Source organism: Cervus canadensis, chromosome 25, assembly GCF_019320065.1.
Source record: "Cervus canadensis isolate Bull #8, Minnesota chromosome 25, ASM1932006v1, whole genome shotgun sequence".
Lineage (NCBI taxonomy): Eukaryota > Metazoa > Chordata > Mammalia > Artiodactyla > Cervidae > Cervus > Cervus canadensis.
Genome location: NC_057410.1, coordinates 6,822,219 through 6,835,422, shown reverse-complemented (window position 1 = coordinate 6,835,422; position 13,204 = coordinate 6,822,219). Strand labels below are relative to the sequence as shown.

At 42.5% G+C, this 13,204-nt stretch overlaps 1 protein-coding gene and 1 non-coding gene across 2 annotated transcripts in view; one reads left to right on the top strand and one right to left on the bottom strand.

Moving 5' to 3' along the window:
• Nucleotides 1-13,204, top strand: part of PPM1H (protein phosphatase, Mg2+/Mn2+ dependent 1H) — a 290,096-nt gene that overhangs the window by 91,160 nt on the left and 185,732 nt on the right. The window contains exon 2 of the mRNA XM_043447515.1: nucleotides 10,695-10,860. Within this exon, the coding sequence (XP_043303450.1) occupies nucleotides 10,695-10,860 (166 nt within the window). The remainder of the gene's footprint in view (nucleotides 1-10,694; nucleotides 10,861-13,204) is intronic.
• Nucleotides 6,873-6,944, bottom strand: TRNAC-ACA. The gene has a single exon. It is a non-coding gene; the product is annotated as a tRNA-Cys (tRNA).

Below are 13,204 nucleotides of genomic sequence, written 5' to 3'. Positions count from 1 at the left end.
TGACAAGAGCACTGGCTTGTGTGAACACAAACCATTGTTTAAAAGCTCAGTGGCTCTGAGAAAATGCCAGTGTAGCTTATCTAGGACGTTTAACTGAATCATTTTCTGTATGATACTGGTGGAGCCAATAAAATGAGGATAATGACACACCTCTCTAGTGTTAGGGTTCCAGGCATTCGCTCAGTAGGTAGATGGAAATGCTTGAAACAGTTCTGTTTTCCAACAGTCAGACAAGTATCCTGTGAGGAAAGTACTGCCTATTGTCCCTATCTTACTGATAAGAACCAGGCTTGGGGAGATAAAGTATTAATAACTTACGGAAAGCCCTGCAGGTATTTTCTGGCTGACCCAGCCTTTAGACCTTGGTAATCTGGTCCCGTAGTCTCTTGTGCTGTTAATGGCTTTACCCGACTGCCTCTGAAATTTCTAGCAGAAACCTGCTTGCCTCTCTCCCTCCCCATCTAGTGTTTCCTGCTCTGTTGTGTGTTTAGGGAGCGTATCTGAGAAATGAGGATGACTGGCCTTCACCTCTCCAGTGAAGGACAGAGCACATTTTACAAGATTTTTTTCTAAAGCAGGAACTCAGAACTCCCAACACTGAGAGTTTCGTCCTCCTTACCACCAATCCTCTTCTGTACACAATTGTTCTTCTTGTGTTGCTTTAAGGTTGAAAAGGAAAATGTCAGAGCCCTTAATGGCCCAGAACTTTCTTTATCCCTTGGCAAAGGAAAAGGCAAGATTGTATCTGGAGTTTTTGAGGAAACTGCTGATTAAAAATGTATGTATTTTATTTGATGTCTGTTGAGATTAACATACTTTTACCTTTTGGTTTCATTTCATTAGTTCCGGACTTTTTTACAATTTGCTTTTTTTTAGGTTGCATGTTTGAAATCTACTTTCACTTTGTCCTAAAAAATACATTTCTCAAACATTGCTGATAGTACAGATATATCTGGTCAAATAAAGAAAGAAAACCTTATCTTGAGCAATGCAGTCGCTTCAAGCACATTTTTTTTTTTCTTTAATTGCCAAAAGGAGCTAATAGCTATGTGCAGGTAGCACTGTCCTAAATCCACACCAAAAAAGTTTATTCTGCTTTATTTTATACAAAACTTCCAAACTGGAAATCATTTTTAGGCAAGCTTTTATTTTGATTTTATGTGGCCCCCACCCAGTTGCACGGTGGCCTTGTGTGGGAATTGCTCCAGCATCTGACAGAGCACACACTCACTTCCTGATTTAAATGCGGAAGTTGGTCTTTGGTGACATCAGTGGTTTTGCCAAGAGGACCCAGAGAATAATTGAAAGGAAGTACCCAATGGCAGCTTTCTGATTTTTACCGTTACTGTGTTAAAAGTTCATTTCTAAACAGCCAATGTGAACGAAAAAACATTGCTATTTATGTAGGGAGATCTTTGGGATATCATATCTTCTTTTGATCTATAGTGGGTTTTATGAGTCTTCAGTTATCTAATTACGTTGGTGGAAGGAAGCTAGAAGTTCGTTGTTGTTCAGTTGCTAAGTCATGTCTGAGTCTTAGTGACCCCATGGACTGTAGCACACCAGGCTTCCCTGTCCTTCACTATCTCTCAGAGAAGCTCATGGTAGCCCCCAAATGCTGCCTGCAAAGTATATTCAAAGATAACTTACAAATAACACCAAAATGCACATTCAATCCCATCCAAACCTACATCTCTCTTCGCTTCACTTACACATTATGTGTAGTAATCTGAAATTGTCAGTATTGTACTATTTTTGATCTACAAAAACTATTTCAGAGCAATCAGTCTAATAGTTCAGTTCAGGGGTCAGCACACATTTTCTGTAAAGGTGTAGATACTAAATACTGTAGGCTTGGTGGGCAGACAGTCTGTGAAAACTCTGTGGAAACTGCTAACTGCCATTGTACCTGAAGAGGCTCAATAGACTCAACAAGTGTAAATGGCACTGTTTTAATAAAACTTGATGGACATGGTAAATTGAATTTCATATAATTTTTACATGTGACAATATTCTTTGATTTTTTTTCCCCTGACTACTTAAAAATATTGGAAGCTACACAAAAATAAGCAGTGGATTTTGCCTGAATTTTGCCCACCAGCTATGGTTTTGTGGCCCCTGGTTAAGCTGAAGTTGGCTAGCACTGCCTTTGCAATTTTTGCGACCAAGAACTTTCTGCTCACTGACCTAAAGCCAATTGCATTTTCTTATCCTCCAGAATGCCCCACCCCAAGCCTTGTTTCACCTTCTCATCTCCCTTCGTAATCAAGAGCACCTCATTTGCTCATCCTGCCAGTGAACACTTAAGTAGCACCCTCTTTGCCCCTCTCTCCTCCACTACTCGTATCCAGCAGGTCTCAACTGGGAATTTGAAATTTTTTTACTTCCTCTGAAGCCTCCTTTTCCCTTCCACCAAGAGTCACTGCTTGATTCATGACCTCTTTGTCACTTGGACTGTTATGAGATCCTAGCTGGACTCTCTGCCTTTGTCATTTATTCTCTGTAATCCATCTTCCATCAGGCCACTACTGTTATTTTCCTAAATAATTTTTATCATATCAAGCCTTTTAATATCATAAAGTAATTATTCTCCAATTAAAATAAATTAATTTTTAAAAAAAAAGAAAAAAGCATTTTAGATTATTCCCATGGGTCATAGGCTCTATAGGATGAAGTTCCAATAGAATTTCATGATCTAGTTCTAATGTATCTCCCTAACCAAGCCCATACTTAAGTCACACCCACTCCTCTTTATAAAGTTCTTTCATATCACTATTTTCAGAGGTTATTCCTATGTCTGGAGACTCTTGCCTTGGTTTTCCTCTGACTCTTCATTTCTATTATTATCATTTTTGGTCGCACCACAAGGCATGTGGGATCTTAGTTCCCCGACCAAGCATTGAACCCACACCCCCTGCATTGGAAGCATGAAGTCTTAATCACTGGATCACTAGGGAAGTCCCTTTTTCCTGACTCTTAATTCCCTCCTTTATTCAGTAAGGCTGAGCTTAGGTGCCACCTCAGCTGTGACACTTTGCATGACTCTTCTTTTGCAGAATCATCTCCTCTGCATTTTCAGATGTCTTGTGACCTACGCTTTTGGTGTGGTACCAGTCAGAACAAAACAGTTATTTATAGGAAGGTGGCCCTACTCTACAGATGGCTGTGGGCTCCGTGAGTGTGAAAACCATGCCCTCGTCTTCTCGCTTTATCTCTCTTGGTGTCACAACGTTTTAAAGTAATTAGTTCAGTCTACATGTACTACATATCTAATAATTTTCTTAGTTTGCTCATGAAGCCACGCAGATCTGGTTGCAGGGTTGCAGACGCAAATGCCTCCGGGGTCAGGCAGGTGACCGTGGCAGAAGCAGACAGTGAGGTCTGGGGTGAGCTAGCACGGGTGTCGTTGTTGATTGTTCTCTTTATTGTTGTCACCCAGGAGCGCGATAGGTGTAGCCTGGTGTATTATCTTTCAAGAAAAATGGGAAAATTAAGATTTTTAATATAAATATCCCCATTTTAAAATATGGCAACTACAAATTCACCTTAAAAAGAAACTTGTGGACAAAAAATTAAAATACCAACCTGTGGGCTGAATGTGGCCCTTGAGACCCCAATTAGCATCCCCTAATTGGTCACATCGCTTCATTAGCTGCCAACAGAACCTGGGAACCAGGAGGTGTAAGATGTGTGATGGGAGAACGTGCATGTGCTCTTTTCTCACCTGGGTTCATCCTGCCTTCTTGCCACTCTGCTTCCCCCACCTGTTGGTACTTCCGAACTTCACCTTCCGAAACTTGAAAGCCAAACACCACAGAGAATTCCATTTCCTTCCATCCTTTCTCCTCACTGGTAACACGCTGGCTGTTAACTGCATGGGCTGGTGTGACCTCCTGTTGTCCCTCCTCCCAGGACGTGACCGAAACCATCTGGGAGAAGCTATTATTCTTGATAGATGTTCCGGCTGTTTTTGCTGATGACTATTATCAAAGGCTTAAATTCCTACTCAGGGCCATGATTTTCTAGTAAACCAAGAATGAGAGGTTATTAACGCCCTTGGAGCTAGGAATTAAGTTGTCCTTATGTTCCAGCCAATCTGGGTGGTCAGTAACCATTTCAGACAATCATAGGCAATGGAACATTGCCTATGAGGTTACCTCGAAAAGAGAATTTTAATAATTGATTGCTGTATTTTGTCTCCCATCAATGATTGATTTCCCACCCCTCCCCCTACAGCCTTTTGCTGTCTGCATCTCAGTTGCATGTGAATCAGCAATAGCTCAATTCACCTGATGGCCTTTTAAAAAACACTTGTCCCTTCTTAACCAGTGTGATTACTGCATGTTAGCCATATTAACACTTTATGTAAACTTTTTAGCTTAAACGGTTCAGGCTTTTATTTCCTTTAAAAACAAAGCAAGAGAATAATACCAAACAAAAAAAAGAGAGATCAAACCCAACCAAATTCTCGATTCAGTGGGTATTGGGACCTGACTGTCTCAGTCCAGGAGCCTGGAGAGAAATGGTGTCCGTGGGCAGATGTGGGTGGGAATTTAGAATCATCACACTGCTAACTGCATGGGTGCTTTCCTGTGTAGAGAGCATTGCGTGGATTGAATATTACAAGAACTCTGAGAAAAGAGCTCAGAGGAGCAGGTAGCCTTGCTCAAAAAAGGTCCATGTTCTGGGAAGTGTCATGCAGTGCCACATGTAGTTACTGATGCCTGGAGGTGATTCTGTGCCCTTGAGGCCGTCAGAGGGACACTGACAGAAAGAGGGAAGAAGAGGTTCCCCTCAAACTCAACACGACTGCATAAAGTCCTCTGGGCCCAACACAAGGAGCACTTAGCTTGTGTTGGATATGTTATTATTAAATAGTAATATTGAGTACTCATTGTGTGCCAGGCACTGTTAAATACTTTTCATGCTAGGGCATTTCGTTCTAATGTCGCTTCTATAATTGGAGGTAAGTGTTATTATCCCCATTTTAGAGACAGAAGGTAAGCTTACTGTGTCCCAAAGCACACAGCAAGTTTGAACTTGGCCTTTCTGACCATTGTCTCTCTTGATGCCTCTGCTGAACACCTCATGGTCCCAAGGGGAACAGGTTGGTAACGAATGAGTTGACACCCGTGATGCATAGGAATCCTCTCAAAACATACGGACGGTGGTTTTGTGGTTTGATTGTCCTTGTAAATCCTGTTGAAAATGGTTCCATTGTGACTTCTGTGGACCAGTGGCTTCTGTGACAGGGGCTCACTTCTTGAGAAGAGTTGAGAATATTTACTCATCTGAATTTAGTGACAGGAACCTATTCTGTGTGTTATATTATCAAGTGAATGTCCTTAAGGTCAAGGTTTTGAGCAGATGAGAAGGCAGATAACTTGATCATTTAATGCTTGCCATTAAAACCAGGACTTGCCTGCTGAAATTAGGTGGAGTTGATTTTTTTTTTAAACTTGTGACTAGAATATTTCACAGAAAGAAGGAAAACAGGTTTCCCAAGTGTGTGATAGCAGCACAGCGTGAATCACTTGTTCCTTTTACATAGTTTTCTACTGCTACAATCTCATAGTCACATCTACGCCTGGTGTTCAGGTCATAGCTTCAAACTGTGTCTGATACACACAGAGGATTTTGGACTTCCAGTCCTTAAAATTCCATATGTACCTGTTTTTACAAGGGGAAAAAAAGTCTAGGTGTTTTGGTCCCATTGAAGGTTGACTGATAGGTTACTGCAATCCATAAATGAATTTAACTTTGTCATGTGTCTCCCAGGGCACACATATCCTGATCTTCTAAGGGAAGGATGAACTGAGTGTAAACTTGCCACATTGAAGACATAGCAGCTAACCTTCCCTTTCATCCACTCACAGTTCTCCCACGTGAATTTTAATCCTAACTTCAGAATTTCCCAGTTCTTCAATTAAGGTGACTAATAGCTCCTCTCCCCAACGTATATATTTTAGCAGCTCCCAGAATTTAATCCAAGAAGTACTACTAAGAAGCTGAGGTTTGCAGAAGTTAAGCAACTTGACCAAACACTCCACTGTCCAGTAGTTGGGACTTTAAAAGGGGAACAGTGGTGGCCAACTCATAGGGTCCACGAGAGGATTCCATGAGTTAGTCACTACATGTGTGAATAAAATGCCAACAGCAGTCGTTGGCACATAATTAGTTCTCAACAAATGTTAAGATACTATTATTGCTCCACATCTAGGGAGTAGGCAGAGTTGAGTTCTGTCTGCATTCATTCTTTCAACTGATGTTTGTTGAGCACCTGCTGTGTGCTGTGTTCTGGGGAGATAGCCCATGGTCTTAACCATTGTGCTTTATTACCTCTGGTTTAATTTCGGGGAAGATATTTTCCCCCTTTGTAGGCAATTGGAAAACCATGACACCAAAGAGATGATGATTCATGGTCCACTAACTTTTTGTTTTGAGGTCCTCAAAATAAGTATCATGGGTGGATATTGCTTAGATAAAGAAAGCACATCTCAACGTCATTCTGAGTGATCTCAAGATAGTACTGACTTTTTCCTGGAGCCTAGGACAAGAAGAGAATGTAACTACTAATATAGCTGCTCACATAGAAAAATTATTGAATCTATTGACAGCATAATACTTCTCAACTCAGGAAAGTTTTTCTCAGTTTACTTTTAGAGGAATTGGAGGTTTTATTTAAATTTAGTAAACAAAGCATTGGCCTGTGAAGAGCAAAATGAAATATTTAAATTGATAGAAAGTGAAGTCGCTCAGTCGTGTCCAACTCTTTGCGACCCCATGGACTGTAGCCTACCACGATCCTCTGTCCAGGGGATTTTCCAGGCAAGAGTACTGGAGTGGTTTGCCATTTCCTTCTCCAGAGGATCTTCCCAACCCAGGGATCGAACCTGGGTCTCCCGCGTTGTAGGCAGACGCTTTACCATCTGAGCCACCAGGGAAGTCATAGAGATAAGTTGATAGAGATCAAGCTTTTTAAAGCCAAAGTTAATTGATAAGAATCAGGTCTTTCTACTAAAGCTGTAGAGAGTCAAAAATTTTAAATAATATGAAATATGAGATAACAGTTGTATGTGTGTGTGTGTTTTAGTTTTATTTCTTTTGACTGCTCTGGGTCTTCGTTGCAGAGCACAGGCTCTAGGCAAACAGGCTTCAGTAATTACAGCCCGTGGGCTCAGTAGTTGTGGCTCCCAAGTTCTAAAACACAGGCCCAATAGTTGTGCATGGGCTTCGTTGCCCTGCAGTTTGTAAAATCTTCATGGATCAGGGATCGCACCCATGTCCCCTGCATGGGCAGGCAGATTCTTAACCACTGGACCACCAGGGAAGTCCAGTTGTATGCTTTAAAAAGGCAGCGGCTTTAAATTAACATGACTTCCTCACCTGGGTAATAATCAGATATCTGACCGAATAGGCTTCCAGGGTTGGGGCTGCTGTCTTCTCTCCAGGTTGACCTTTCTGATAGTTCCTCAGGGTCATTCACAAGCTGTGCTCACATGAAATGGCAGAGGAAGCCCACCCTCGATGGTTCTTCACGGTTCCCTGGCTGTGATGAGTCATTGCAGGACAGCCCTGGCAACCAAGTGCTGGTACGAATAGGCACACAATAGGAAAATAAAACAACGGAGAGCTGAAGGAGAAAGAGCTGGAACTCAGAAGTGTGTCCACAGCTCTGCTGTATTTAGATCTGTGACCTTGTATAAGTCGAAGTTTTCCCAGTCCCTGGGTTTCTCATGCATAAAGTTTCTAGAGTCTCTTGATGAGTTAGGTCAACTTTGGAGTTTAATATTCACTAAGAAAGATGGGAGACACTGCCCCTCCAGGGGACAGTGATTCGTGATTTGTATAATTATAGTCGCTTTGTTGATTGTTGGAAAAGAACAGTGGCAGATGAGTCAGCCTGGCATGAGCTATTGGAGATCAGCGATGCTTCTTTTGTTGGGAAAAAAAAACCTGACTAAAGCATAAGTTTAGGTGCCAATGGTCAGGGTGATACCAAGCTCCAGAAATAGAAGCTCGGATCTTGGTCAGAGGACAGTATGGAGGGGACGGTGGTCATGGACTTGTTTTCCCAAACCTCCACCTTCAGCTTTCCCTGGGAAGGATGCTTGTGGGTGACCGTGGGGGTGTAATATCACATCCAGCAAACCATCCACGCCACACATGTCGCTTGGGAGTCACTATCGCTGACTGAGAGGAGGCAGGTGGTATTTTGAATGTCCTTCCTCTGCCGGGTTCGTTTCTCCAAAACTGCAAAAGGAAAACTCCAGTTAAATGCATGTATTAGGAGCTCCAGTGGCAAACCTCTGGACGAAACACGGGCAGCTCTAGCAACAAACAGATCGGAACCATCCATCCTTTATCCTTTCTCTGGGCGCTTTCTCCAGTAGCCTTAGAAGCAGGAAGAGAATCCCCTTTCTCTCAAGCCTGGACCCAAGCTCACCTGATCTGCTTGTTCTCTGCTTCCCCACACAGTCCAGCAGGGCCTGCCACCAACTGACGCGAAGCTCTGCCTATTGGGTTGGCCAAAAAATTCGTTCGGGTTTCCATCAGAAATTGGACTATGAGTGCCTAAGCCCACACAGACAAGTTGGAGTGGGGGTCAAGGGAGGCCTGACCGAATTCCAGCTGCCCTACTTCCCGGCTGTGGCACCTGGAGTAACGTACTTAGCTTGGGCAGTAAGCATAGTAGCACTCATGGTCTTATGCAGGTAGCCTGTCTTTAAGAATTGCATTGTATTCTGAAACCATATGAAAACTCCCCCTGGTCACAGGAGAGAGAGTGAAGTTTTGGGACCAAAAACTAGACCTTGAACTCTTCCTCCCTTCCTCCCTGAGAGGGTGTGATAAACATCGGAGGCAAATTTGACCTCATAGAGATCAGCAGGGATCCCACCTCCTTCCACTGGACTGTTCCCAGCCCAGTAAGGACAAGGCTTTTCAAACTCTATAAGCAACAATCTACTTTAAAAAACAAATCTTACACCAAACGGTCATGTGTAAAATGAGTATAAAAGGCTTTTGTTTATAAAAATATACTTCAGTTGAAATTTATAATAAACTCAGTAAGAACGATGAAGCAGTTTCAATGAACAGAAATTTGAAATAGAGATGATAGATGACTTTTATGATCATTTCCCTTTAACATATAGATAAGTAATTGCAAATGGTCTTCTTTAAAAAAACAGATCTCCTTCCAATCTAGTGGTATCGATCAGTTTGAAGAGAAAAGATAGAAGGCTTATTATGCCAAAGCTGCCCAAAATATGTAGACTAGCATATATTTGTTTACATGTAAGAGATGGGAATGAACTTTTAAATTATTGGCATTTTTTCCCCCAAATGCTTATGCCTTTAAAAAATTAAAGTAAATGTGAAAACACCTGAAACACCTCCATAGAATGCCAGGGTTTGGTAGAAAACTGCCCAAAACACACTCGGTGAGGTCGTCGAGTTCTCACATCTCAAGTAGGTCTCTGTTTCCTGTTTGACTGTAGCATGTATGTGTTGGCTTACAGTTGTCAATACTGAAAGCCAAACGGTGACATTTGAACAAGCTCTGCAGTCTGGCTGACAGTGCTGGATCTCAATTGCTCGATTTGATGTTGTTCTTGAGTGATAGAAGATGTTGCTTTGGGGTAAGTTGGGTGAAGAGTGCTTTAGACTGGATACCATTTTTGCACTTTACTCTGAGTTTATGATTCTTTTGGAATGTAAAACTGTTCAATAAAAGGCATTTGAAAACAACCATCCTCTAATTAATTGTTAGGAGGGAGCACAAGACTAACAGAGTGATGTATACACCACATGTTAGAGTGGATTTCCATCTATAGTACTTTATTGAAACAAAAGCATCTTTCTTTCTTTGCCACTGAGTCTATGTCCTCCACCCTCACTCTGTCACCTACTGTGACACTGTTGAAGTTTTGGAAAGAAAACACAGCAACGGCAAATCAAGGAGATCTCTCTTTCGGGAAAACTATTTTAGCTGCTGCTTAATTACTTAATAAGAAAATGGTGCTGAAACCCAAGAGTTCAGTCTGCAGGCACCTGATACACAAAAAAGCTTTATAAATGATGTAGCATGTTTTTCTGAAGCATTCCTATGCTCAAAACATTACTAGTTAGGCCAAAGTAGTATCAACATGCCGTGAGATCATAAGGCCACATGTACAAATCAGCGTGCCCTGTAGTCCTTTGTGATGATGCAGCGTAAGGAGTGTTATTCTACTGGAGAAAAGATAAAGGAGAGAAGATAATTTTAAAAGAATAAACCTTTGATCCATTTACTTCTCTGTGCGTAAAGTGAAAGTGGTCATGGTGGTCATGAAACATGCTGCTTTGTTCCCTAGGATTTTACAGCGCGCTGTAAATTACTGCTTTGTTCTTTGATAAGATTGATGGTGGTTTTGCTCTTTATCACTTGGAAAAATGCAAGGGAATTCCCTGAGCCAGCCATCTGTCTTCAGTGTAATTGGCAAAAGACTGATTATCTCGTGTGTTTTGACTAGAAATGGATTAGTGGGGTTGATCACAGCTATCAGACACCTGCAAAGGTGAACGGAGCTCTGAACAATGCTTCAGCAAATGTTTTAACATGTGCTTGTAGAAGTCCACTAAAAAACCTGTTCAGTCCACCAAGCTATGACATAGGGCATTCGTCTGATCGGCTTTTCTGGCTTCTCCTCCAGGGTCATCAATGCCGGGAAGAGCACACATAACGAAGACCAAGCCAGCTGTGAGGTGCTCACTGTGAAGAAGAAAGCAGGGGCCATTACCTCCACCCCAAACAGGAACTCGGCGAAGAGGCGGTCCTCGCTTCCCAACGGGGAGGGCCTGCAGCTGAAGGAGAACTCGGTAAGCCCCTCATCCACCCCCGCTCTCAGGTGAGAAGGAGCCTCATGCTCTGGCCCCGCTGTGGAATGTTCAGAGTGGAAGAGAGAAAAGCCACGGCCCCAGTGTTCCCGGGGTGCTGGGTCTGGGCTCAGGGCATCACACTCACAGCGAAGGTGTGATCCATGGAGTTAGGAAAAGCCGGTGTTTAAGTTCTCAGCACTCAGAGAAAATGCCCACATCATATGAGTTTTGTTGCAAGAATAGTATGTGTCGCGGTAGGTGGTTTTAAAGAAGCACTTCAAGGTTTTTGTGAAGGAGCTTGTCCTCAGCAGCCTCCCAGGAAGAGTGGAGTAACTCTAGCCGTCAGCTTGCAGCCCAGCCACCACTCTGCCCCTGTCCTCTCCTCGCGTGTCCCTTAGAGATGCACGGTTGGAGCCTGTGCTTGATGCTCTTCCAAATTAATGTTTGTTTCAGTTGGCCCAAAGCCCTTGCATCCTATGGGGTGCCCCTCCGGACTGAATGCCCTGCTGACAAACCACAAAGCATTTCTCCTCCCTCCAGCTTCCGGAGAACAAAGCAGACATCCTTGGAAAGTTCTGAAGAAGCTCTTAGCAGAGTAGAGGGAACAGTCAGCACTGTGTCCATCATCAGATTCTTTAGTCCTACAGAAAATAGACATGAAATGGGATGACCCAGATGGGACTATTTGTTCTAATGATCTTGAGGATATTTTTGTTTGTAAATTTTTATAGGATTGTAAAGGATCTAGGAACCTGTCCCTTAGTTGAAGTGATAGTATCTTGTTGCATTTATGCTTAGTGACTAAGAAGAATACTCATTTCTTTTTATTTTGTTAGCGTTAGTTCAGCTTAGGGTTAAAAAACACAGTGACCTATGGAGACTCATCAGTTGTACTTGTTTTCAAGGCAGAAGGAAGCATTGATTAGGCCTGTCCCAAAAAAGGAAGAGTCAGGGACCCAGATGAGCAGGACAGAATAATAGTGGTTAAGTGCATGCGCTCTAGAGTAAGACAGTTCAGAGCAGTCTGTTGCTTAAAGCTATTCAGTTTAACAATGTGTGCATGCTCAGTCCTGTCCGACTCTTTCTGACCCCATGGACCATAGCCACCAGGCTCCTCTGTCCATGGGCTTATCCCAGCAAGAATACTGGAGTGGGTTGCCGTTTCCTTCTCTAGTAGATCTTCCCGACCCAAGGCTTGAACCCAAGTTTCATGGTCTCCTGCATTGGCAGGAGGACTCTTTACCGCTGCACTGCCTGGGAAGCCCGTTCAATTTGGGGTAGTTATTTATTCTTTGAGCCTCAATTTTCCCTGGTCTAAAAAGGAATGATAATAATAGTAATTACCAAATATGGTGGGAGAGGCTAGTTGGCAGTATGAAATCCAATAGTCCGTGCAAAGTCCTGAGCTGGTGTCATCATTAATAAATCCTTGATTGATGTTAGTGATTATTATCCTAAAGTCAGTTCCATTTCTGTAATCCTCTATGAATAATGCCCACTGAATTTTCATTCATTTGTAAATTGGAAATCACACAATTTTTTCCATACCTTCTTGATGGAATTATTTTTGAGGATTGAATTATTATGGAAAAGGGCTCAGAAAATATGAGACATTCATGATAATTGGATATGGGTGCCAGTGACTTAATGTTGCTCTTTCCCCTGGCAGTTCCTCTCTGCCACTGGACTATAAAGTGATTTCTGTAAAAATAAGACAGTGTTGACATTTGGCTGCAAGCCAGTTGGTGATGGCATATTTCCTTGTTGCTAAGTTCCTCCTAGAAGTGGAGCCAGAATTAACTACTTAACTTCCTTTCCTTAAGAACAGTGAAACCAGCACATACGCACTTTAGAATGGAGCCAGGACACTCCTTCGTGATGGTTCATGTGGGGTCCATGCTCCTCTGGGAGGCAGCAAGGATGTGCAGTGAAAAGCAGGCACATCTCAGCCTGTATTCCTGCCTTAGCCACAGCGGCTTCACATCTATCTGCGTTATATATTGGGCTTCTTATTAGAGTTTAAGGCAAGAGCTGCGTTGCCTTTTTTTTAATTGTGGAAAAATACACAGAAAGCTTACCATTTTAACCGCTTTTAAGTGTACAGTTCAGTGGCATCAAATGCGTTCATATTGCTGTACCACCATCGGTATCATCCATCTCCTAAACCTTTCCATCATCCCAGACTGAAACTCTGTCCCCATTAAATACTAACTCCCCATTCCGTCCTCCCTTCCCCCTCCACCCCCTCCAGTCCCTGGCAACTACCATTCTATTTCCTGTCCCTGTGAATTTGACTACTCCAAATACCTCCTATAAATGGAGTCATACAATTTTTGTCTTTTTG